Source organism: Lethenteron reissneri, chromosome 18 (genome assembly GCF_015708825.2).
Source record: "Lethenteron reissneri isolate LAM-NWPU_2019-01 chromosome 18, ASM1570882v1, whole genome shotgun sequence".
NCBI classification, from domain to species: domain Eukaryota; kingdom Metazoa; phylum Chordata; class Hyperoartia; order Petromyzontiformes; family Petromyzontidae; genus Lethenteron; species Lethenteron reissneri.
Window position 1 is genome coordinate 12,583,100 of NC_083796.1, and position 27,991 is coordinate 12,611,090.

At 39.7% G+C, this 27,991-nt stretch overlaps 1 protein-coding gene across 1 annotated transcript; it reads right to left on the bottom strand.

Moving 5' to 3' along the window:
* Window positions 1–2,241: 2,241 nt before the first annotated feature.
* Window positions 2,242–27,288, bottom strand: LOC133343877 (mothers against decapentaplegic homolog 4-like). The gene is made up of 12 exons (XM_061553839.1): window positions 27,143–27,288; window positions 23,831–24,302; window positions 21,128–21,302; window positions 18,919–18,948; window positions 18,369–18,629; window positions 15,642–15,758; window positions 13,701–13,820; window positions 11,776–11,829; window positions 10,813–10,996; window positions 10,494–10,662; window positions 9,976–10,114; window positions 2,242–8,656 (listed from the first exon to the last, which is right to left on the bottom strand). Exons 2-12 carry the CDS (start codon window positions 24,065–24,067, stop codon window positions 8,445–8,447), a joined length of 1,698 nt encoding a protein of 565 aa, XP_061409823.1. The 5' UTR covers window positions 24,068–24,302; window positions 27,143–27,288; the 3' UTR covers window positions 2,242–8,444.
* Window positions 27,289–27,991: the final 703 nt, after the last annotated feature.

The window sequence follows — 27,991 nt, forward strand, 5'->3', positions numbered from 1 at the left end:
TACCACAGTCATTCATGCACCATTGCGGTATCCACCACATAAACATCTCCCGTGTATACTCATATTGCACGTGTTTCATAGTCGCATGATAATTCTTGTTGCAAAACGATACCTTTCAAAAGCTATGTTTTCCGTAGAACGTATCTTTAGTTCCTATTTCTCATCAAAAGCTACCACTTTGACCTTGCTATCATACATCATTGTGATCGAGAGAAAAACATATTCCAGGAAATATTTTATAACATTTGTCACACCGAGTGGGTACCGATAAGTGATTTCGGGGCCAATGGCTCAAAGGTTTATTGATCACTTAATAACAATTGGTCCCACTTTTGATGATATCCAACGTTTTAGCAGCAGGTCCAGCTTTGCCCTTTTTCATACCGCAAAGGGCAGAGTTTACTCCTTCAAGTATGACACGTCTCAGAGATGGCATATGATCCCTGGTCGTTACGAACTGTTTTGCTGGAGATCTGCACAGCGTTCCTCCACTCAATTAAATATTCTGTATCAATGAACATTGCAATGCGTGGCCATCTGATACTCCTACTGATACTTCTGCTGTTATGGAGTGACTCATGCTGCCAGCTATGGCTGCAAAGTTTGGTCGTACATGTTTTGTATATCGTTTATTGTTACATTTCAATCACAGTTCCTATGATCACTGTTACATTGTTTTATAGCTTTATTTTGGTGATTTCGAAAACGTTTTGGATTAGCCATATTTGTTTGTTGTTGTACAGAGTTAGACTGAAAACTTTAATTGAAATTGTCTTATGGTTGTTATTGTTTGACTTGCATCCCACTGGGATTTTTTGCACACAGCATTGATACACGGTGCTTTTTCTAGAAGACTTTGCTGTTTTTCCTGGATTTTTCTGTTTGCGCGGAGTCACTTTAAGATGTTTCTTGTTCATCTTTTTGTTTTGTGCGGTTGCACCCGATTCAAGAGCCGAATGGCTCACAGGGCTATACCAAATGAATGAAAATTGAAAACCGAAACTGTTTTGCTGGAGATCTGCACAGCGTTCCTCCTCCACTCATTTCAAGATTCTGTATCAATGAACATCGCAATGCGTGGCCATCTCAGCCACGCTCAAGTCGACGCCGACCCAAGTTCTTCCCGGTGCTCACCCCGCATCGCCCCGCCGCAAATGCCGTCGTGAAAGAGCGGCCGTCCAGAAAAACCAAAACATTCTCGTTAACCCCCCCTCCCCGCGCACCTTCCGATCGATACATCGGGACAGAAACCAAGTGCCACCTGTTCGCCTAAAATCACAACACCCTTTTCTGGATCACAGCAGCCTCACACCCGAGCCCCAAATGAAGACGAGAGATGGCAGCGAGGCTGGACTGCGACCGACTTCGAAAAAAATCAACGTCTCGTACAGCGACCCTACCGGTTTCAAACTTCCACGCCGCCAATGATCGACCATCAACCGGATCAGGAGCGGGCCGTGGGGCCGATAGGGCCACGGGATGCCGCAAACGGCGCCATCGAAGATTCGGCGGCCTTCGAACGCGGCCACAAATCTCCCCAACGATCGGACCGCATCGTAAACAGCTGCCGTCATCACTGCACTCCTTTAGAGGAGTGACGGACGAAATCCACTCTGCGTCTGAACAGATAATTGAGTGGATAACAAATCTAAAATTACATCTATAATCTGCTGCTATGAATCCATGCTAAAGAAAAATCATTAGTTATACTTCCATCTTCATGCCAAAGGGCTTCCATTTGTTGTTGCCAATCATCGACGCATATTTTGCTGTTGCTCCCATTGCTTGCTATATTTTCAATCTTTGTTTCATTATAATGTAGCGTCTCATACTTCATTGCTTTACGGATGTCTGTGTAGTCTTCGCTGTTCCTCCTTGCCAACATATCTTGTGGCTTCAGACAAATTAGTTTGCTTTCATTTTCCTAAACATTCAAAACATTATTACGATGCCAGCATTATTTAAAGTGGTGACATTAATTTCTTCTCTTCGGTTAATTAGTCTCGACATCGTTACCTGCTGGACTAGGTGTTTTTTTGCTTATCTTGGTTTTTCAACTCCACTTCTCAAAATGGGTTTAAGGTACATATTTACTTTCAATTAAATGTGGCTCAGTATTTGGCTCTTAATATAAAAAACAGACTTTGGAGCGTTCATACGGTATATGCTGACAATGCACATCACAAATGTTTTTTATTCAGCATGTTGATATTTAACATTGAATATCACTCAAACATCCACATTTTTCTTTACTTTTATTGAGAATTTAAAAGCAGATACAATATAAAGACCAGGTTAAAGAGAATACACTTCAAATTCCATAACTTGATAGGCAACAAAACAAAACTGCTCACTGAATACGCATTCCAGGTCAAGAAACAAGTCACTATAGCACTTTTTAACAAAATGTCCAATACTTAACGACTGTAAATCTAGAATGTGAAGCTTACAACAATTACGTTTTATTTGCAAAACTTTTTTCAGATAAAACTAGAAACATATATACAAAAGCAATACAAAAGCAAAACAGTGCAGAGTTATCTGTTAAATTATTTGCTAAATTTACCTACAGTTTAAAATCCAGAGCACAAAAAATTCAGCATACATTTACACAACTGTACAGAACAAAAATATCATGTTATACATAATACTTCTCCATGCAGTACACAATCTGTAAAAAGTTAAAAGGTTAATATCGTGATTACGAATGCCAAAATGCAATCATCCATGGCCAAGTTTATAATCTATCTCAGGGCTTTGAAGTTTAGATTGCACACTTGAATTAGTTTTAAAAACTGAAGGTAACTCGTGAATGAAAGCGAAGGCAACTCTGAGGTTTGGTAATTGTTGAATAAGATTTTTTAGTGAAATAGGATGGAATGGATGATGCATCAATTAGCTAAAATGCACAAATGCCAAAATCCATGATTCCAAAAAAAGAGGCTGTTGACATTTCAGAATTGCAATCAACATTATGTACCCATCCATTAGTAATGTTTGTGCATATATATGATTAAAAGACGTGTTCATGTATACAATACATTTTACATGCCAGGTGGCACAAGCTTATACACAAACAAGCTATTTGACAGTTTAAATGGGCATAGGAGATACTGTATTCAAACACCTTGGGTGGTGTATTTGCTCTTGAAAATATTCTAAAACGTACTTAGTAGACAGATTATACATTTAATAGCATTGTGCCGACTAATTATGGCCAACATTTTTGGAGGCCTTCCACTTCCAGTCTTCCCAAAATAAATTTATTGGGATGCAAAGTTAGATAAAAAGTCACAAGATTACAATTCTAAATCGAAAGATGTCAACCTTTACAAGACGACTAATCGTGTACCACCTTGTGTGCATTGCTTGAAAGGTATATATGCGTGACAAACCAAAAATCCCAGAAAACAATCAGTTATTTTACAACCGATACATGAAACATCATTGAAAATGGTCTTATGGTTGGTGATAAATTGTAGTTGCAGCCACTACACACTGCTACCTCAAAAATATATAAAAAAGGGAAAGTTTCAATTCTAAATGCCTAATTAGCCCGGTAATAGTTGCACAGATTGATTCGCCTGTGGTGAGGACTCTGGTTATGTGAATCCTGATACACTGTAATTATTTTTAATTGACAAATGGAGTGTTAGCAGAATAACTATAATAGATTTAAAAAATAAAACTTTACATTAATGTTTTGTAGAGTGAAAAGCAAAAGTTTGACTTACAAGGTCACTTTAAAGTCCCAAAAAAAGCCTGAAGGTGCAATGCAATATTGTGGCAAACATTGATAGGCAGTAAATGCATATTTCAGACATTGCCGACATTAAAAAATGTACAAAATGAAAAGGCAACCTCACAGACATTTTTATTTAACTTAAAAATTCAACCTCACTCCTACATAAAAAAAAACGTTACATGCCATTGCATACTCCAAGCATCATATTTACTCATAATTCATCTGCAAAGTTGAGTTGCAAAATGGAGAACGAAATATCTTCATAACTTGCACAAATATTCTTTCAACGTGGGTTTGAAAAAGGTTGTTTAGCCGTTCGGAGACAGTAAACCAGCCCATTGCAATGTTGCAGCTTTGCAGCGTCAGAATGGTTAATCAATGAAAGAAATATCCATGCTCGTCTCAATCATGCAAATCTACATTCAAGAGATTATAAATCTGTTTAATATGGTTGAAAGCTTAAACTAAGCCATAATGGTATAAATGAACGAATCAAATAACCATAATCGTTATCATAAATTAACCCAAATGATTCACAGCCTATGGCCGAATCACCCAAAGTTAGGCCGGATCTTATACGATCTCAGAAGAAAAGCTGATTGGAACCTGGACAGTGCGTGTATGAGTGGATCATGCACAACACTGACTTAGAACAAAACTGTCAGCAGAGGGCAGTGCGGTAAGACCATTGCTTTACTGTGATATGCTTTACTATCTATGCTGCCCCCTTTCACCAGCCCGCACAGACCAAGGTGAAGTATGGTCAAATAACCACGATGATTTGCACAGCGTCTGAAGAACCTCGTCCAGTCGTGGGGTTGACAAAAGGGCTGTACATGTACGACCATAATTGTTTTACTTGCCGCAATAGATCTCAATTGGTAGAGGAGATGGTCACAAACCCACAAGTTGAAATGCCAGCTGGAAGTTAACTTAAGCAGAGTGTCCCTCTAGTCAGTACAAACTGGTTGGAAATCAACAGCGGTTGTGCTGAAGAGAAACTGCAGTGGGACTTCTACTACCCAGGACCCGAAAAAGCAATTATCATCACTGCTCAAAGCTTGCATGACAAAGATTGGGGCAGTTTGGAAATGAATTAAGTATAGTTAAGATACAGTGACTGAAACTAAACAAGCATACCATGGTACTGAAAATGGGTCAAATGTACATGCAAATGTGAAAATGTAGATTTTTTTTAATACCTTCAATATAATCACATTTATCACAATGTACAGGGAATAGCAAACCATTGAAACACTGCACAAATGCACTAACCATTGTGAAATATCATATGGCATAAGATTAAGCACAGACATAAACAGGTTAATAACTAAGTTGTTTGGCTTATTCTAAGATAATAAGAACCTGTCAATTTGTTTTCATTCAAATTGCATAGCATCTCAAATGCTTTGAAAGATACATTATGAAGTAATACTTAAGTGTGCTAAAATACAACACTGATCTTTTTAGTCATAAACATTGATAAAGTATTAATAATAAAACTAAACCCTAAACTCTGTTTAAATATCAACAATACAAGTCCAGGGGTATATCAATGTCCCACTCTAGCAATGTGAAAAATGCTTAACATTCCATATCTTAACAAATACTCTTTCAAATGGCGAATAATATAATTACTGTTTACTTAACCACGTGTTGAAGTCTCTACTTAGAAAGGTTGAATGGACACTTCAATTATGACTTGCAGATATGTAAAAAATTGAGAAACTCAAATGATGCATTTTTATTCCGAATTAATGGCATCCTACACCTATAATCAAATAACCTTTTTATATATCAAAAATACCAAAATTACATTTATTTTAACACAAGGACAATTGCAATTACAGCTATTATAATTGAATTCAAAGTAGCATAAACATTTTCAGTGATTTCCAACTAAACCTTTACCCTTGGCTACATATGCATCATGTTTCATTTCTATTAAAAAACAACTTTAAATGGCTTGAGGACAACCACTTCAAGGCAGAGTATACGTATTCACATTGATAGCTAAAGAATGAAATGAAAAAAGCAACATTAAAAAATAGCAGGATACTGCTAACTCAATTGGCAATCAATCTGCAAGGCTGGCTTGTAGCAATTCGACATCTAAGTGTAATTTCCAGTACAAAGAGAACCCCAGAAAATAGCAAAGGTCTCTCTACATCCAAGGCCCCCCCCCCCCCCCCACGTATGAATTTACAATGAATGCTGTGATGTAAGAAGTGTGAGTAATAAATATGGTTCGGCCTCAACTGGATAGTGTGTAGGATTGGATAGCAGCATCTTATAAGCAGATTCCCCTGCACCTCCCAAATATAATCCCTTCTGGAAAAAAAAATTCCATAAAAAGGCACTTTCGTGATACGCCCCAACCCCCAGAAACCCATTACCACCTAATAAAGTTTCACATGAACAATTGGGAAGGTTAACATCTGTTCTTATTCATATTAAAACATTGGTGTCACTTATAACAGGCGAATGAAGACCATTTTAACGCAGCCTTGGCACAGCAAATGTTCTGATTAAATTTACTACTGTGGCCATGAGTCTGGTAAAGTTGGAGATGTGAACCAGGTAAAGTCAAAGACTACGATCCATACCCATCTCAAACTTTTAAGTTAAAGTCTTCCCAAGTCTGTATGTGTGTAAATGCATGCAAATGCTGTACATAGAGGACATGCATCAAACTGGACCATGAAAGTATGGAAATACAAACCATCTAGTTCACTTTCCAAAATGATACGTGCCAACTTTAGTGTTCAGCGTTATGAGTAGCATATAACGGGGCTTCAAAATAAGCCCACGGTCAGGTCTGTGATATTCTTTTTGTATGACAATACTAATCTCCTGGAATGCCCCACAACCACAACGAATATTGTAAAAGTTATAGTATGTGCAGAAATATGGTGTTGTTTCTTAAATTAACAAGTTCTTAAAGTGTTTTTAAAAAGTAAAAGTGATAAAAAATTACACTGTTGTGTATTAAATAATGTATGAAATATCAACAAGGATGGCCTGTGTACTACAACCAATAATTTTTATAACGGACAATTTTACGTCGTTCTCATTGAGCAGCTATCACACCTCCTGTATGTGAACTTCTTACATTAAAGTGTTTACGACAAAGGTCTGCCACCCATGCAAGAAATCATGCACTGTATGGATAAGGGTTGCCTTCAACAATTCTTGATGTTTACAAGTGTATGCAATTTTTATGCTAAATACACGAGAAATATCTTGATTTGAAGCTTTCGTGACTGCACGAATCCACTCTTTGGTTCTTTCGGTAAAGTCACGTAGGTAGAAAATAAAATCAATCACGACGTTTCGATCGCAACACAAGCGACCATCATTAGGTGGAACAGATACAGCAGCAGAACTGCTGACATAGGAGAAAGAGCTGCTGTAACAAGAGTTTATATCGGATTGTGGTGGGCTCAACCCAAGGGTAAGTGGGCGGAGCTAGAGAAGGAATTTGTACATAAATGAAATGTGAGAGATTAGCATGTCAATGTGAGAGATTAGCATGTCCTATATAAACTCTTGTTGCAGCAGCTCTTTCTCCTATGTCAGCAGTCCTCCTGCTGTATCTGTTCCACCTGATGACGGACGCTTGTGTTGCGATCGAAACGTCGGGATTTATTTCATTTTATACCTCCGTGACTTCACCGAAAGAACCAAAGAGTACACGAGGAATAATAAAACAGCAAAACAATCTGAGCAAATCTAAATAAGACAGCAAAATAAAACAATTAAAATGTATATGCAATATCCAAACATTACTTTGTATAATTCTACAAGACAAGAATATAGAGCATTTAACAGTAGGCAGAACATCACCTGCAACCACATGGTCACAATAAACAATTTAAAGGCTCTAAAGATGGCTTTATTTGTAAACATACCTTACCTTTATGTACACGTCACTACAGATGCTACAATACATTACGCTGTACACAGATACTGCCAACATAATGAAAAATTCATAGGTCAAGACTAAGCTATGATTAAATGCCCAAGACTACACTAGCTTAAACATAAATATAAAAAAATAACATATATATTGATTTTCTTGACATGGATGGTGCAAATGTTTGCATTAATCATTGCAATGTTTTGCATCTCATTGCATTATTCTAATCGTATGTAACATTTCATAAATCCATTTAAGTTGTATGTAGTTATACATTTTTATGACTTTTAAATGGATTTAAGACGCATTTTAAGCTATGAAACGTGCATGATGCATGCCCCACGAACAATGCAATTACACAAAGACCCATTCTCATTTGTTGCAACTTCATCGTGTTATCGCACTTGAAAATCTGAAAGCCAGATAACGAGGCTTGGGATACTCCAGTCAAGCAACATGTTGACTTGAATTTGCCAATTTGAGTTTTCGTCGATTAGGACTGCAAGTTAGGACATACTAAAAGTCCCCAGAGATCTAGACACATTGCATTTCACTCATGACTAGAATACCAACTTGAAATCATCCTCAAGTGAACACACAAAAGAGGAAATGAGCCCAGGGCATCTGCAAGGCAAGGCCATCGACACGTTGGTAACGATCAAAGTTTCCCTCTTCCAACGAAGACAAAATAATGCTGCTTCAACACAAACACACACACACACACACACGCAAATCAACGCGGTGCAATCCCTTGGACGCGTAGCTGGGGAGAAACGGTCCTCAGTCGAGCGGCCGAGGATCGGCCATGGGCATGGTGTGCAGAACCTCATCCAGAAGCTGTAGGGCCCGGTGCAAGTGAATCTCGATCCAACAGGGCGTCTCCTTGATGCTGTGCCGTGGGTAGTCGGGACCCCAGCCCTTCACGAAGCTCATGCGCAGAATGCAGAGCCGCCGTAGGTCGTCCACGCCGATGCCCGCTGCTGCCGACAAACCTGACGGCCGTGCGATGGGGGCAGTCGTAAGTATTTACAGGGTTTTGTTATGTTTTTAAATCCTTTATATTAAGTTCGCTTGCTTGCTTGCTTGCGCGTTTACGACCGTGCAAATCTTTCGATCGTTTTTAACCCACTTCCCGTGATCCAATCGAGCTGACATTTTGCACACAGACTGTGCGTGACAATTTATTTTCGTGAAAAAAAATTCCAAAATTTTACACTTTTTAGGAATTTTTTTTTTTATATTTAATTACCAATTGCTTAATGGTGGCAGGCAATCATCTGACCCATAGGTGGCAGCCATCTCAAGCCAGAGGACGAGAGGACTCTAGCCGCCACGCATATAAAGGATTTATAGTGAAAAACTTTGTTTTTACGGGTAAATTTTTATCATCGAGATTGCACGAGTGAAATGGACTTATCCGCGGTTGCATTCTCGGTTAAACCATTTCAACATTAGGCAAGCTATTTGAATTTATATGACGGTACTCTAGTGCTGTGAATATTTTAAATGTTCAGAGGTGATCCATGTCTTGCTGTCTCTCAATGTAATTCCAAGCGTGAATCTCTCATTGCTTATTTGCAGAATATTTAGTTACCTTGCATGTTATTGAGAATTACCATGTCATACAGGAAGTATGCACCGATTAAAAACACTTCTTTTTAATGTACATCGGTTTGTTATTTGTGGCTATATATATGTTTTTATCAGTGGTAATGAAAAATTCATAAGGCCTCCAAAAGGAAGATGTATTCCAAATCCATTCACACACTGAAAAGTACACATTTCTTAGCTACCTTGCAGCAAGATAAAACCACGATTATGAACCCATCTGGAAACAGATATGTCATCTTACATAGTTGCTTGCTTGAGTATGAACGTCTTTGAAATTCATCTTCTTGGTTCTTTCGGTAAAGTCACGTAGAAGGGAAGTAATAAAAAAATAAAAATAAAACATAATAAAATAATTCTCACGACGTTTTGGCCACAACGCAAGCAGCCGTCCTCAGGTGAAGACGCTGTCTCCCCGACAGACCTGGTCTTCACCTGAAGACGGCTGCTTGCGTTGTGGCCGAAACGTCGTGATAATTATTTTATTATGTTTTATTTTTATTATTTTATTACTTCCCTTCTACGTGACTTTACCGAAAGAACCAAGAAGATTAATCCCTGCAGTCACGAAAGCTTTAAATCGAAATATAAGTCTTTGAAATTCCACAATATCTCGGTCCTTTTCTTTTACGTGGAGTACACTGAAGGGTGTGTAACAACAATACACGTCAACACGAACTTGCGCCACGGGGGGGAGACTTACTGATGGCTGGAGCAATGCCTCCGACAGAGCCAGGACCGGGGATGTTTCCAGCCACGGCAGCTGCCTGTGCGGCAGCAGCTGCCTGTGCGGTAGCAGCTTGCTGCTGCATCTGCCGATGGCACTGTCTGAGGTCAAACACCTGCCATCACCAAGGGGCAACAAAAGATCACACACAAAAAAACAAAATTCACCAACATTTTTTAAATGTTTTTTTGCATAATTACAACAGCAAAAATATCAATCTTTACAGGGTAAAAGTCGAAGAATGGCAATCATTTGATGCAGCTATGACGATTGGTTCATTCTTTTCTCAGGCCGCTTGTCCTGGCGAGGGTCGCAGTGGCAGCATGTTGAGTAGGGCGGTCCAGACCTCCCCTTTCCCCTAGCGTTCCCAGGCCAACCGAGTAACATAGTTCCCCGCCAGCAGTGTCCTGGGCCGGCCCCGGGATCTTCGCCCAGTGGGGATCTGATGATGATGATTCTATTTCAAAATGCTGTAAGATTTTACGTGAAGTGACCTTTATATATGCGCCGGGATAGATCTTGTGCACAGCATCTCCGGGTGCCCGGCCTGCTTCCCGATCCAAGTAGTAACTCTGCACGAAAACAGCGTGGTCGCTGAGACAGCGGACCCACACGTCCCCCTCTCCCCGGCACTCCAGCTGGACGCCCTTACCGATGTGAAGCCTGCACACAGACGGCGATTAGTGAAGCTTGTCTTTGTCACGTCAATGGGCAAAGAAAAAGACTTACAAATGTATATAGATCAGGCACTACTGAAATACATTTCTTCTCTACAAATGCAGGGAACACTTAATGTTTTCGAAAGGTACTCGCCTCGCCTTTTCGCTGGCATCAGTCCGATGAACATTGGAGAGCTGGCCGAGACAAAAGCGGTCCCCGCCCGAAGGGTCCACGTAGCCGTCCACCGTTACAATGGGGCAGCTGGAGGGCACTTTGAATGTCTCGCCCACCTGGACGTCCATCTCAAAGTATGCAATGGAGCACCAGAACTCTGGACCTACAAAGGGGAGTTTCACTTATCCATCACATTTGTTAATTATATACGAGTCAAATACCTTTCTCTATGAGCGTTGTAAGGCTTTACGTTCGTAAAGTTTCCGTGAGGTAAACAGCATGTACGCCCCCCCTTTCACCTTTGACATTCACCTCCTTACAAGCAAACCCGTGCTACCCGTGATGTTATCTCTGTGACAATGCTTTGGTTAAATAAAAAAAAGCGAATTTGATTTATGCAAGTGGTTATGTTTTAATTGTTATAATTGTTTTACATTATTGTTTTATCACCTCAATATCTCAATGAAAGGCTATTCCTCACCGATTTTACGCTGGAAACGTAAGTTTGACCGATGTGCATCTGTTAAAAATGCATTTAAAAATGTCAGAATACATTAGAAAGCTCATTGATCATATTGGAGGATATTGTTGACAAATGGAACCTTAAAAATAATTCGGACTCCGCTCATATTTCTCTTAGGAATCATTCAATGATGAGGTCACAACATGAAACAAAGTGAGCAATCCCATTTTTAAGTGACGGCGCGCATTTTGTATGACATTATTAACTGAAAGGTACAGCTCTCTATTAAAGTATCATTACCAATATCAATCATAATTTTGACCCAAAAACTAGGTACATTTGGTTATCTCAGTAATTTTAGGTTATTTTTTTATCATACACAAGTCAATCTTAGTGATCAACGGATATCCACTTTCCACGGATTTTTACATACTAAGTGAGGTCAAGAAACAGTAAATGATTGAAACCGTTTGTAATACCTGGATGGGTGGAAAGGGGAGGCTGGAAAGAGAGCTCATTGTGGTGTGGAGGCCCTGCAGAAAAAAGGAAAACTCCTTTGCATGAGCCAAGCAACGACGACTATTGTATCAATTCCAAGAAATTTACATGCTGTGCCTTGAGACAACTGTTATGGATTCATGTGGTTTGTTTATTTAGCATTCAAAATTTGGCCCTGAGAACATTATTACAATCTGCCAACCCATGCCTTGTAGAAGGATGGAGCACTGCCAAATATTTGCCATTTCAATTGAATAATTCTTTAAGGAGGTCAAGAATAAAAAATAAACATGTTTTAAACAACCACATTTGGAGACAATTATTGTTATGAATACATAATTCTCAAGAACAACAACGGTTATTGCAAATGCAATACATCTTAAATGATTTACAATGAAATTATAATGAATGGCATGTTGAAGAAACAAACAAAATATAGATCAAGGGGAAAAGTTTTACTACTTTGGTTTTTCATTATATCGATTGATGATATTAACCTCAATTCATTAAATAATAATAATTTTATGACAATGTTATGGAAGGGTACAGAGTAACCTGCAACTGTTGAAGAATAATTTATTTTTGTTTATCAGATGTTGCACATAGTTGTTAGAAAGTATTGCATACACTACATTCTTCATTCAAAGAAAATGTACAAATAAAATTCGTCACACTATGGACTAAAAAAAAAAGATCGGCTACATTTAATATATAAATATATGAAATCATAAATATATATAAAGTATTAAGAAACACAACAATTTTATAGAATTTGTAATACTTGATTTGTATTATGACCTATAATTCCAGATTTCATATCATCCACGTAATTATGAACACAGTATACAAAGTACATATATCATTTAAATATAATATATACTTATAAAACAATGTGCAGCCCTGCCATTGCTTGCTCACACCACTTCTAGAAGACAGTCCTCCATAAGAGAGAGAGCAAGTGAGCCCCCTTGTCGTAATTTGGCCCATTCTTCCACACTGGTCAAACAATTTTGAAGAGGTAGTAATCCCCGCTTTTACACCACCACACTTAGCCTAACGATCGACTATCTGTGGGTGCACCCATCTGTGCCGCTGGGTAGACGTAGGCAGGGGGATTAAAGAAACATATATATTGTTTAAAAATATCTCACTAAATATTTCAAGTGGGGACAAAACAAAACACAAATATGGCTAAATGGAAAAAAAGAAGGCTGTTTAAGCAAAAAACACAGCTGGGCAATATCGACAAAAGAAAATAGGGAAATCTCTAGAGCTCCTCTAATCCAAGCTCATGCAACATGATACACGGGAAGCAATCGCTCGCATTTGGAGAGCACATTATTATTTTCCTGTAAACACAAGACGACCTTGCTCGAGCAGAGTAAATAATATGGCTTGCACGGCACGAACATATAATTCCGTATTCACTGAGCACAAAGATGCTCAAATGCATTTGTTCTTTGTGACAATATTTTGCCGTTACAAGATGAGGTCACCCCATCAACGCAAGAAACTGTTCGGGAAAAAATGTAAGCAACAAAAAACTTTCAACAAAATGTAAACTTTCTTGTACAGATACTGTAAAAACAAACATTCCATTTGAATAAAAACATCCCTTGCAGCAACAATGTCAATATTTAAAATAAACGCAATAATGCCTGCACACAAAAAAAATAATGAAAATCGTGTACTACTGCTAGACAATACTACATTTTTGGAACAGTTTTACAAAAAATTGTAAAAAGCACTGAGAAATAATTCCTGCAACAAAAATCACGTGTAATTTCAGCCATAGAATAATTTGCAAACTTAAAGGGGATTGAACGACCAATGGCCAATTCTTGAAATAATAAAAAAGTCTATTTACTTCTAAACAATAAAATCAGACGACGTTGTTTGTACTCACAGTAATGATTGGGATGATGCAAGGGCGGGTGGTGAGGAACGGGAGGACCATTCTGGTGGTGGACCATGTTCGCCGTGTAGGTGGCCGTACTGCTGCCCGTCCATGTGGGTGCAGCTCCATCTACATGGACAGCAATATGGCTGATGTAGATGTAGATGCAGAGCAACTTAAATTTCACATTCAGGTTGCTCAAGCCAGACAACCACATCAGGAGCAGTGGGAGTGTATCACTGTGATGTCTCCATCGTATTTGTGGATTGGGCATTCCATCGTTATATGTTGTACGGTCTGTTCTGGATGACCACAGTCGCACACTGGAGTGTGTTTTAATTTTCCATTTGTGCAACAGGTATCCACATCTGCCATGGTTTGTGTGTACACAGTTTAGGGTGCACCATGAGCTTCGTGGAAGATCTTAGCGTTGGCAGTGGTGCACGGTCACAAACAGCAAAAATCCCAACACACTCATTACAAACGCTGCGGTAAAATATAATAGGCGACTCATTGCGCAATGGCACTTAATCGTAGCATTCGTGAAATTAACGTGCGTGCTCTTTAATTCAAATAACAGTTTCTGTCACCCTACTGGCTCATAGCTCAGGCTTTGATAAATCTTTCCACAGTTACCAATGTGTATAATGTATGTGGTCATCCTGGAAACAGAATGAAATGGATTATTCACAAGGAAACGCTGGATAAAAAAAAAGCAGCAAAACAATCGCCCAAAATTTACAGGAAAAATGTATGAATGCGAGCCTGGTTCATCACTTCAATGACGGTGTCAAACATACAAGTGGAATTAAATACTGCATCATGCTGGTCTAATCAATTTAAATCTAGGTGAATGTTTTCATGAATGATAATTTAGAAAATAATTACATTTCCTGTGCTTTACAATGCATTTCAAATAAACCATACACAAAAACATATGTTCCTTAACATGTTGAGAAATTGTAAAACCTGAAGAAATAATTGCCACTTAAGCTCACTATTTGATCCTTATGGTGGTACCCCAGGGTACCAAATAGTACAAAATGGCCGAGGCAATGAAATATTTTATTTCTGGGACACTATTTTTTCCAGGGGTGTACTTCACTCCGCGACTGGAGTACCAATCAATCCGAAATCAGTGCTACTCCGCGATGTCGAAACGCAGCGAGGACGATTGCGCTGAAACCCTGAACGCTCGTGTATGCCCCATAGTGCATCGTGTACAGCTCGTCGATTTCCGCACCGCCGACCATCAACAGACTAAAGATGACTGCATCACGGACATTATGCGAGAGCCGGGGTAGTATGGTACTCCATGGTACCGTCATAAGGTTCATTTATAAAAAAAATCTTATGAGTAATATTGATATTACCTTTCAAGGCATGTTAAAATATAAACCGTGAAGCTATTATGTAAAATATGAATAAAAAAACAGCCTTATGTACGAAATACAGACACAGGATTCTCCCATCCCATCTTTAATATGTTAAAGGTAAAGGTGTAGCCGTGCAATTACTTGCTCAAGCCTCTGTTGGTGGAAGGCCCTCCACGAAAGGGAGCTCTAAAGAGCCCTTCCATGTATGTATGTTGAACTTCTTTCGCACCGTACGTAGCCAACCGCAACGGTATTTTGGTCTACTATTCCACACTGGCCAGAAATATCTGAACCGGTGGGAGTACCCACATTTTATACCAACCACAAACGACCTGTCGATCGACTATAACTTGTGGTGTACCCCTTACACTGCTGGGCGACCAGAGCAAAGGAGAATCAAGAAACTTGCTTATCATTGCACAACTACCATGCCGGGAGGCTGAACCGACGATTGCAATTGCAGTGTGCGCTTAAACATAACACCGCAGTTGCATCCCCCCCCTCTTCATCCGCAAGCGGCATACCTCTTCTTCTCGAGAAACCAGTGCACACGCTCACTTCTCAAAGGGCTTACTGTGAAAAGGCTGAGGCTGGCTCGAGAAGCCATTCTGCGGCGTGACCGGTTGCTGTCCACCAGACACGGCGACCATTCGATCGCCGAGGCCCACTGCCAGCAAAGAGCTGCTCTGCCCTGCAAGAGAATGTCACACGCCGCCGCAGCAGCAGCCGCCGCACATTATTACGGGGATAAAAATCATCGCGGATAATTATAACTTGTGGGAGCAGGGGGGAAGCCTACAATAACACCACCAGATTAACGATGTGCTAATGGAGTACAAATGCACGTGATAATAAGCAGGCTTAGCTCACGAAACGAATCACCTTAAAGAGTACGTGTCATTTCTTGTGGTATCAATTTATATTTTAGTTTTTAAGTGTGCAATTACTGTCAAAGCTTTCAATTTAATGAGTATGTATTGTTCATCATGGCTATTTATTTTCTTTTTAGCCATGCCAAGAAAAGCAGAAGTTGAATGTGATTTTTTTTCACATTTCCAAATAAACGAGAATAATAAAACACATGAGTATATTAGCAGACTGCCTTAGAATGATTTTCTTGTCCGGCCCATCGTAGCTAATGCTCTATTGTACTCTTGTACGGTCCCCATCTATTCAGCGACAAAGAGCAGCCCACGTCTTCCTCTTATACTCTTCATTTTTTTTTCATGAGCACACAGCTCCAACCCTTAGACAGACACCCATATATGGCTCTGTAAGCACACTGTATGGCACTCAATGCCTTAATGCAATAAATCAGCATGACATGGTACAGTGTGGGGGATGGGGAGTACTATAAGGCTCCCTTCGTACTATGTGAAATGGTGTGGCACTTCTTTATAAAAAAAGGCTCGCGACTTTTGCATGAACAAAACACAAAATAGTTAGGCTACCTATCTATGCAGTATTGCTGTAGATCTTGCAGCAATTTTAAAAGAGAATTCAGAATGGGGTCATCCTCCGACAGCATTTAGTATTAAAATAAATGAATGAGTGTGAACAAGTTAAGGAAATCTTCTTGGTTCTTTCGGTAAAGTCACGTAGAAGGGAAGTAATAAAATAATAAAAATAAAACATAATAAAACAATTCTCAGCCGTCCTCACCTGAGGACGGCTGCTTGCGTTGTGGCCGAAACGTCGTGAGAATTGTTTTATTATGTTTTATTTTTATTATTTTATTACTTCCCTTCTACGTGACTTTACCGAAAGAACCAAGAAGATGAATCCCTGCAGTCACGAAAGCTTTAAATCGAACAAGTTAAGGAAAATAAGCAACAGTGTCATTTTTGGCAGAGGGTCAAAAATGACAAACAGCAAAAAAGCACAGGCTGAGGACATGAAATTTGCTGAACATGCAAACCCGTCAACCCATCCAGAGCAAAAGGACAACTTAAATCTCACACTTGTCTGTGCCAAGGTCCAGGATGACGAAGTTGCTAGCTCAGTACTCTGACACGATGCATTAGACCCCAGAGACATCTCTGACTATTCTATTCATCAGCATTAATCCATTTAAATTATCAGCAAATCCCTTTGTAGTTTTGCCAAATGGAAGTCGATTCACTCACAAAGTATTTACTGGATAAAAGTGTGCACTCCAATTGTATTGTATTTTTTAGCAAAAAAACGAATTATACACATGTACCAATTTAGGCATGACACATTGCGCCAGTAAAAAGTACAGTCTACACATGATTTTTTTAGACTATGTAAATGCAGCCGCTGAAATAAGGTAGCAGAGTTGTCCATGGAACTGATAGCGAGTAGGAAATCATTCGTCATAAAACCAGGTTATTTAACTATGTTTAACACGGAAGCTTTCACGAGCAATAGTAACTAAAATTGACACGTTTGGTTTACGTGATAAATCTTACTAATTGGCTGTGTCGGGTGGTGGTGTGCTTAACAACACGTTTACATTTACCACAAAAATGAAATGTATTATATTATTACTTATTTGAAAGCTGGCAATTATTTGACAAATGAATGATAATTTGCAAATGAAGAAATCTACTTTTGTTTTTATCGCACAAATAATAAAGCACAATTGATTTCAGAAAAGATTAGACATGCTTTGAGTTGTGTCCTAGCCTCTGTCAAAATGACAAGCTTTACAATCACTTATTCAAAGCAATTTCCAATTTCAAGGAATTTTAACAGTTGAAATGAATCAACGTGCATGAAAAAACAACTATATGTATAAAGATCCAACTGCACTGCTTAAACTCAAGCGACTTTCCACACACACATTCACATCACGAAGGTGAAATGAAAGCAAAAAAACGAATACATTAGTTGGCACCAGAAACGAAATATAACGCACTAAAGGTAGGTTCAAATGTGTTTTAATTACATATTTAAACAAATTCCCAGGAAAGCCTGTTTTGATGCAAAAGCAAATCAATATTAAATATGCACGTTTTATTTATATGGACCTCTGTATATACGTTATCTATGCCATCTGTTTTTTTGAAATTATCACTCTGCCTTGAATGTAGTTGTACGCGGATGCCTCTTTCAGAAGTCGCTAAGAGGGCAGTACCGTTATGCATAAATGTCTCTGCTACCCACCATCAACAAAGTGCAAAGACTGGAATGATCTAATAATTATCTTCACAACATGGGAGGGGTCCTTATCCAGCAGTGGACTGAAATGTGTTTTTAAAAGATTTTCACATAGTAATATGAAGGCTACATTCACCGAGCTGAACCGCCCCTCCACGTGTGTGTGTCGACTACGAACCAGCGGGGATGAAACCAGCGGAGGTAGTTGGGATGGAGGTGTCGCCCTGGCTTGAGATTGACTGCGTTGTGGCAGGGGGCAGAATGGTAGACCCGGTGAACACATCCAGCTGTGTCCGAGCAACAGATGGAGGAGCTTGAGCCTGGTGTGAAATGAGCTGCAAGCTGCCGTGGCCCCCCTCGGAGGCGAGCCGGCCCGAGGGGCTGTCTGCCGACAAGCAGTCGAGGATGGGCTCATCTTTCACCAGCAGACTCGAAGGACCTCCGAGGATCATACAACACACAGAGCGACGCCAAATATCACTCGAGTTCTACTAGAAAGTGGCCGCTAAGTTACATGCTGTAAAAACATCTGATCGCAGCAGAACGATGTTTTAACGTAATATTTAAATATTGAATATAAAAAATGTAATTAGCCACGTTTAATTCCTAATTGTATTGTAACTTTAGTCTTAAATGAATGAAGCATTTATCAGGAAAACAAATGCTAATTTTATTTTGCTATCCACCACATTAATATATCATGCTGCAAAATTAACAGATGTACATACCTGTGCTTTGTAAAGTCAATCCAGCTAAATCTGTAAAAAAAAAAATCGTACAAAATAATTAATTGCTTGTGATGGACGTCGGAAATATTCACAATGAATGCCATTGACAATTAAATATTCAAGTAAACAAACACCAAGAGTGACATCAGTAAACGTGGTTTGTTTTTTTCTAAACTTAGCTTTTGTTAGCAGCTGTCGGCATGTTCCTTACAGGTCTGAACAACTTTCTCTGGCTCTGAGGCTGCACTTGAGATCAGCATTTGTGCCCATTTGCTCATTCATGTAAGCATAGAAAGTTTAATTTTACAAGTTTATGTCCTAATCTTATTATACTCCAACACCAAAAACACAATTGGAATATATATTTGTAATACATATTTACATTTTAACAGTTTGATAACATTTACTTCCTTCAATTAACATGAAAACTAGTTAAATATGAACAAAAACTGGCCTGCTTTGCACCGAATCAATTAGAAAGTACAAACTTTTCAGGAGTATAGTTGGCACCAAGATCCACTTGTGTGGGCTAAGTATTCTCAAGGTTAAGGAAGGTGAAGATATTCATTATGGAGCTGTGCTGTGGATTGAGGGAGTAAAATTAAATTGCACATATCTTGCCACGCTAAAAACGTTAGCTCATCCGCATAACACAGTGCACCGAGCAAGCCCATCCCATATCTAAATACAGCGGGCTTTGCTGAAACAGAATTTCCAACACTGCTTAACAATGCTAATATAAAACCAAGTATGTTTCCAAGTGGTCCAGGTTACTGGGAAAGGTGGCAACAAATTAAAAACAAAGATCTAAAACCCTTCCTTCCAATCTGTCCATCTGGGCATGCTGCCAAACTGTGCCACACCATTGAAGTGTGATATTTCGCAGTCCAGTGGCTTATGCTTTGGTCGAGGTCTTGTTTCACCCTGCGAAGGCCCAATTCAAGAAAAAAAAGTGGCTTTTCATGAAAATCAAATAACGTTGAATATGAATTTTCCATAAATTAGATGGAATGACAAAATATAGAGCAATCATCTGAAACACCTCACACCGCAGTGAAATGTGTGTTTTTTGTGGAATGCGTGCTCAATTGCAAAATAATTAAGAAAAAATAATAAGTCTAGCAGGACCTTTTTAAACAAATCTGTGAGGATTACTTCATATTTTAACTACACTATACATTTTTAAAACTCCACGATACCTAAATGAACCAATGCAATACATGTATTTTTGTACCAACATTGCAGAAACATAATTAAAACAATATTAGCATAAAAATAATGACCCAATTTGCACATTCAACAAATGCTTTAGTAAAATTTTGAAAAATTAACAATTGTACTGTTACATTTACAGCCTGTATAAATATGGCACGAAGATTCCCTGATTGGATGTTTTGATCAAGTCAGCTAAAATAACAATGGTAGGAGTCCATGGATGCTCAAAGTATAAATCAATTGTGGAGCATAGTCCCATCATGCATCATAATTTGACATTTGAATAGACTTTCTCAACAAATAATCCAGCCACGCAACTTCTGGGACATTTTTTCTAAGTATTATCATGTACAGCCTGGTGCTTCATCACAAGCGAGTGGGAAATCTTGTGTAAGTAAGACTAGAAAGCTTACATAATTCCTTTCCTCTAGATCATTCATGCAACCAACACCAACTAATACTTCATGACCAGCAGATATAACAAATGGAGATTAGACACTTTGATAAAGCTATAGTATAACATTCATCTTCTGAATCTTGACTTAAAGCTTTAGTGACCGCAGGAATTCATTCTCTTTGGGTCTTTCGGTACTGACTTTACCGTGAGAACTAATGGTTTTCTGGCTTAAAAATATTATCTTATTACTTTGACTTTGACCATGATGGGCTTGCTTTTCCCTTCCCATAAATTGTTCACCACAGTTATGCCTGTTACCATTCGAATACATTGTATATGGGACAAACAGAAATTAAGATAAATTAGGCTAGAGAACATTTGTCAGTTTCACTTGCAATCACTATAACTTGCTGTAAACACTATATGGAGACCATTGCTTCTTTCTTAATCAATACAAATTTTGTATATACATTCAATCACATGGTGCAACTGTGAACAATTTTACAAGTTAACATTACAGTCAACATGAATGGGATTTAAAACAATTCAATAGTGTATCAGTGAAGAAGTGCTTGAAACAAGGAGATATTTCCATACCAATGCAAGGAGAAACGACCCTCTCATAGTGGTAAGGGTTAACACATACACTGTCAGCCTTTAGGTCAAAGGCGTACTGACAGAACTTGACATGTTTCAGCTCATTCTTGTGTAGATCGGGCCACCGCCAGATGCGTGCATAGACCACATGGGGGAAGCCTTTTCGACCTGCAACCTGCAACAAAACGTGTGGAGTTACATAAGAATGATTTCAAGATACACCTCCCTTCCACCTTATATATTTTAGAAATTAAGGGAAAACAAAACTCCCAAAAAATACAGCTTGTTATAACTGTGAACAACACATACCTAGGTCTGTGTTGTCACAAGCTGTTCCAACACGATTTCACAGCTTTGGTGACTTTTAAGCACACTGTCATTAGAGCGCCCTCATTATAACGTCCGTCACACTGAAGCCATTTCATGAGATGAGACCTCAGGGCGCCTGGCTTACATCACAACGCGTATACGTGCCTACCAATGCATTAGTGTCCCTCGTTCAATGCAAGTGCACGACTAATTGAGAAAAGTTGCATCACCATCGGCTTTCTTTATTCAATGTTCCAATACTCAAAAGAAGCCGGTTATCACATCATCCAGAATGTGTATAATCTCATCAGATCTCAGAAGCTATGCAATCTTGAACCTGGACAGTACTTTGAAGCTGCTATGGGGCTGTTGTCAGCAGTGGCAGTCCAGAAAAAGACACAAATTAGTTCATATTCTTAGATGACAAAACGATCAAATAGTATGCATCTTTTATTAAAATATGACAGTCTTGGTTAAGAGCATAGCTGCAATTTCAGAAAATGAAATAGTCAATTCAATTAATGTATATAAAATACATTCTATGCAAATAAAATGTGGTGTAGTTAGGTAATGTCATTGTCTAGTATTGCAGTGTTATATTGACAGTTACTCTACATGTCCCTTGAGTGAATATTGTTACATTTCTCAATACGTCCCCATAAAATGATGCTTATGAATAACTTTAGTCAAAAGGTCATTGACAAAAACAAATGCATGATAGCAAAACTACTCGCACGACAGTAAACCTTTCTACATGAGTGTAGTTAGCATTTCATTTTACCAAATTGTTAGTAAGTGCTCACACGCCACAACAATAAGATCCACTCATATCCTTAAGTTACTATTTCAGCACTGAACCTATCCATAACATCGCAAAAAAAGGTGTTAAGTACTGCAAAAATAAGGTCTCGATAAAGAAATAAATATAATCATCTAAATTTAAAATTTGCTTTCTCAAATATTTGCAAAGCATACATAGAAGGAAATGTGAATATCATGACATTCAAAGTGGCATTCCAGATTTATTTTATTTACATCTGAAGAAATTTATCATTTTAATTTGCTTCACAAGCTTTTTTCCAGTAACTTTACCTGAAAATTATTAGATTACAAAAAAAACACTTCTCTGGTAATGTGAAAAAGAACTAGTGCCAAATTCTTATTGCTCAACTCCCCCATCAACATGTTTTACATTTCACATTCACGATTCAATTTCAGCCCACACGCAAAGAAAAATGAGCCAGTCCATATTTTTCATTCCACCTTACATTGGCAATTACTTGAGAGATTGATAGTTTTCCCATATGGTTTACATAAAATCCATCGGTCACACCTGACGTGGTGTACTCTGTAAAAGCTATGTTTTGCTTGGTCTTATTTTTCATAACCTGAAAAAATTATCCGAATAACACATTATGTATATCCCTGAAATGAAAACCTATTCTGACACTTTCCAATTAAAGCACTTAACTGAAAGATGTTTTGCTAGTATCTGCAAGTAGCCAATGAAAATGTCAGAGTAAAAGTTGCTGTAATAGAATGCAATGTACTTTTTAAAAGTATTGGTTTCCTTTAACTTATAACATATTTAGAAAAATTAAATATGCGCGATTAAAATTCACATTGTTGATATGTAAAAAGCGCTTTCACGTGTCATTGCTTGCGGTTTGTAAAATGCAGTATGATTTTTGGGCTTGGAAGAGAGCCTATTGATTTCCTATGTTGTACAGCCACTTCATTATAAATTATAAATGAACATAAAAGTCAGAGCTCAGCAGTAAGCTTGATAAATGATTTCTGTTCTAAAATATATTCTAAGAAATCAGGTTTTAAATGCTCTCTGCCTTTTCGCTGCACGCACACAAGTACAGTACATGTATTTAAAATCCCAAAAATATACTACTCCTTGACTGATATTGGCAGCAACGGCATTCTACAAGGTACAACGATACTTTGCAAAATCATGTAAGTAGCAACATTGAACATGTTTAAATTCAGCACTTTAAATAGTTTAAGTAAACAGAAAAAAATGCACTTCAGTAAAATGAAACTGAAATATATATTTTTTCAAAAGCATTATCATAAGGTTACAACTCAAAGTGGAATTATATCCAAGCAAATGTTTAATTGTAGAAACGGGTAAACATGCAAAGTCCTCTTGACAACACCAAACAAATATGAAGGTGAATGCATTTTATTAGATACCATCAATGACCCAACAAAGGAAGCACTCGAATAATCTTATTCTCAAAAAATTGTAAAACAATTGCAAAAACACATACCTTATTACGTACTCATCTGGCATAGCAGGCACGCGGTTTAAATAATTCAAACGCAGCGAGCGCAGTTTGGGGCATATGCGTGCGGACCGTGTACACGCGCGCCGGATAATACCTGTAGCCTCCCATCCAGGGTCCTCTGGATGGTGACGCACTTGCTGGGATGCGCTCCGTTCGTGGTGACGGCGGTGATGAGCGAGTCCAACTCGTCCTTCTTCTCCTTGAGCTTGCGCACGAGGCTTTCGATGGCGCGCTTAGCGAAGGTCTCGCTCTCGCCACCCTGACGATGGCACAGGAGGCTGTGCACGATGCTCAGGCAAGCATCGTTGCTCGACGGCGTTACCAGGGACATTGTCTTCCTCGCCGCTGCGTTGCCACGCGAGAAGGAACTCCGACCCGTGCCGTTTGCTCTCCTCGCTCAGTCGCAATGCTTGCGGGGCAGGTGGTCGTGGTGGCTGGAGGGGGGGTGGTCAAGCGAGCCCTCTCTCCAAGCTTACCTTGTTTTGTCAACGCCACCAGAGGGTGGTGGCAACCGAATTGGCGGTGTCACTCAATGTGGTACAGCCAGCGGTGGGAAGAATCTCTGGCTGCAATGGAGAAACGGAGCGAGCGTGCTTTTTCAATACGTGTGCGTGCGTACACGTGCGTCACGCCAAGGACAAGCGCCACGAGATTGGCTTCCCATGAACATATCGTGATGTGTCATTCATTTATTAATTTTTTTGGGCTAGTGATTATACCAGCGTGTTCTGATGCGCTGAGACAATGTCTATTTTACATGCTGTATAAAACACAAAATCACTGTGTGCCAGGTAAACAGTACAATAGAAAAAAAATACTTACCTTATATTAGAATATGCATACTGAAAATATTTGCATGTAATTATAGATCTTTTTTTTAAGCAAAAACTAAGAATCATCTTTTTAAAGTCCATGTTACTGACAAATAAGCGCTGTATAAATTATTGTTCTCATAACGATGAGTGCGTTTAAAAGTTAAGGAATTGCCCTGACAGCACGCACCAACACCCTGACACAGAGACCATTTCAGCACAAGATGCGATTTCACTTGATATATGGCAGGCTGCTTTCACACATTCAACAACGATTTCATAGAATACATTAGCTTGATACTGAAGATTACATGACTGACATTTAAGGAGAGCAATACTCTATTATGCCCAGGAAGTATTACGTCATTCCATTCATCCAAGGCTACTTAAAAGTAATTTCATGAAAACTACAAAATCGTTAAACCAGTGAAATCAAAATTCCTAAACTGCTTTAAGTCTCGTGCGTAAAACGTAATCGTATCAAATCCCCATCATCACTTATCAAAAGAAACACATTCCGTGAAGTCTGACTCTAATGCCGATAAAAAGCGGAAATAAGCCGATTAAAAGAAGTCACTCGTCCAATATAGTTAGGTTTTTAAGTGCATATTTCGCAAACTATCACCTTTTTCACAGTTGCATGATTAAGCTATGACTTATATAATTCTAAACTGTAAGTACACGTAAGTAAACACTTCCTAGACCACTTAAACAAAAGTGACATTCTCCATAGTATCCAATCAAACTCCATAAATAAACCACTACAATTTCAACCAAGAATGTTCACCAAAGCGGCCGAGACAAACTTGCTACACTCGTTAACAAAAACTAAATAAAACCAGAGCTCCATTCTATCTGCACAAAGGGCACCTATACATTAAGACAAAGATAAATACAAATATCCCCCGTATAGCCTTTAAGACTTTTGGGGGCAAGTGCTGTTGGCGAGCACCGATAAAGGCCGGCAATGTGGCACACGAGCGTAATATACCAAAGAGAGAATTTTATTTTATTATTGTTTTATTTTCATTATTGTATTATTTCCCTTCTACGTGACTGTACCGAAAGAACCAAGACTATGAATCCCTGCAGTCACGAAAGCTTTAAATCGAAAAAAAAATTAAGTTGAATCTCTCTTTTTTTTGTTATTCGAGATACTGGCGTAAATTTGATATTAATATATGCATTAGACTTACAAGTTTTAGTTCACTTAAAATGTTATGGTATTAATCAACTTCTACATGTCGTCCATCATTTACAATAATTAATCTAATTTTGTGTTTAAACTCTGAGAAAACATTTTCCGACACCCTGTATATACAGAGTATGCTTTAGTACATCAGCGAATTAGTTTTCAAGACCAATATTATCCAGCAGCATTGATTTCAACAAGCAAACACTGGACAGGTTTCGATATGCTGGGTCTCATCAGCACACTGGCATCGTTCATCAAATTCTGCTGGATAGCCAGATGTTATTGGTAAGTGAACACTTCATCAACATTTGTCAGCAATTATTGCCTTGGCAGAAAGAAAAAAAAACCAGGCTGGCATATCGGGCTATGGGCCATTTCACTCTGAATTCGCTCCAAATCTCCTTAATCTCTTGACTGAATACCAAACATAACCATTCAAATTGTAGATTGCATTAATTCTAGATCTGAAGCTTTCGTGACTGCAAGGATTCATACTCTTAGGTTTTTTCGGTAAAGTCACGTAGGTAAAAATTTTAAATTAATAAAAGTAAAATAAAACAAATTAAAAAATTCACGACGTTTCGGAAGCAACACAAGCCTCCGTCTTCAGGTGGAACCGTCACAGCCACGACAGCTGTATCAAGTAAATGAGAGATCACAAGATTGCACTTTTAATACTGATTGGGGCCCTGAAAAAACTGGGAAATTTGAACCAAATTTCCAAATTAAAACCTCAGCAATATCACATTGACAATCTCACGTGCGTTATTAGACGGCTATTCATCAAACACACCCGTGCAAAAGTCGAAAATCACTCGCACAAACCCACTCACTCCAAAAGTAAATATCCAAAAACAACGTTACTTGCAAAACTGCATCATGAGGCGGCGCCATACTGAGACACAGCAACTACGCGACACGGCCCATTTCACGGAAACGTTCGCGAAGACAAAATTCCTTGCAACAATAAGAAAGTAGGGGGATGTTTTTGTTTGTTATCACAGAAGAAAACTACAACAACAACATCAAAATGATGGACGCGCAAGTGCTCGCATGGCATTTTCCCGGGGCCGCTCCCCTGGCCAACAACCCAGAAGCCCTCCCGCCATGCCACCAAGGCCTTCTACCCCCCACCACCCAGCCACTCGCTCTCTCTCACACACTCTCTCTCGTCACATCAACAGCGGGCATTACTACTAACACCGCAGTTGTTACAGGCACGTGTTGTCACACACAATGGTGCCTTTGGTGGCCGGTGTCAGTGACTGTGATGGGCTTCCCGTGGTCTCGCCGTGTGTTACGATGAACGTAAACAAAAGCCCCGCTCCGCTCCACCACCACCACCACTACCACCAACCACCTCTCACACAACAACAAAAAACGAAACACTCTCACCAACCTGCGCTCCTCGTTGGCCATTTATCAACAACGCTGCTGAGCGGTACACCGAACGGAGACAGAGACGGGCAGAGAGACAGGTTACTGCCGTGGAAGAAGAGGAGGGAGAGGAGGAGGAGACGAAACGGCATCCAGCGTGGAGCCCTCGACAACACCGCGAAGACTTCCGAGCGCACGGGGCTGATGCCAGCTCAGAGGGCTTTTAGGCTTCGATGCCAGATCAGAGGTTTTTTTTCTCCCCCCCCCACCTCTCCCCAGACAATTTTAGACGAAATAAGTAATATTTAAAAAAAACGTTTACTGGCAGGAACCACCTGGTTCCACCAGCCCACAGGAGATTATTGTGTCCGTCCGTCCATCGTCGTGAATCCAAAAATGGGAGGGTGGGGAGGGGCTGGGTGGGGAGGGGCTGGGTGGGGAGGGTGGGGAGGGGCTGGGTGGGGAGAGACTGGGTGGGAAGGGGCTGGGTGGGGAGGGGCTGGGTGGGAAGGGGCTGGGTGGGGAGGGTGGGGAGGGGCTGGGTGGGGAGAGACTGGGTGGGAAGGGGCTGGGTGGGGAGGGGCTGGGTGGGGAGGGGCTGGGTGGGGAGGGGAGGGTGGGGAGGAGCTGGGTGGGGAGGGTGGGGAGGGGCTGGGTGGGGAGGGTGGGAAGGGGCTGGGTGGGGAGGGGCTGGGTGGGGAGGGTGGGGAAGGGGCTGGGTGGGGAGGGGCTGGGTGGGGAGGGTGGGGAGGGGCTGGGTGGGGAGGGGCTGGGTTGGGAGGGGCTGGTCACCCCGTGGTGCCCTTATAAAACTCAACGTTTAACCTACTCACGCCGGCTTGTGCCCGCCCTCACAGTCGGGCATATTTGC

What these genes read in the sequence shown, in the direction of transcription:
- LOC133343877 (XM_061553839.1), bottom strand. Translation starts at nt 24,067, where the DNA reads ATGTCCCTGGTAACGCCGTCGAGCAACGATGCTTGCCTGAGCATCGTG. An exon ending in ATCCCGGCGCATATATAAAG is followed by an intron (nt 10,115 to 10,493) that starts GTCACTTCACGT and finishes TGGTGATGGCAG; the next exon opens with GTGTTTGACCTCAGACAGTG. An exon ending in AGGCATTGCTCCAGCCATCA is followed by an intron (nt 8,657 to 9,975) that starts GTAAGTCTCCCC and finishes CACGGCCGTCAG; the next exon opens with GTTTGTCGGCAGCAGCGGGC.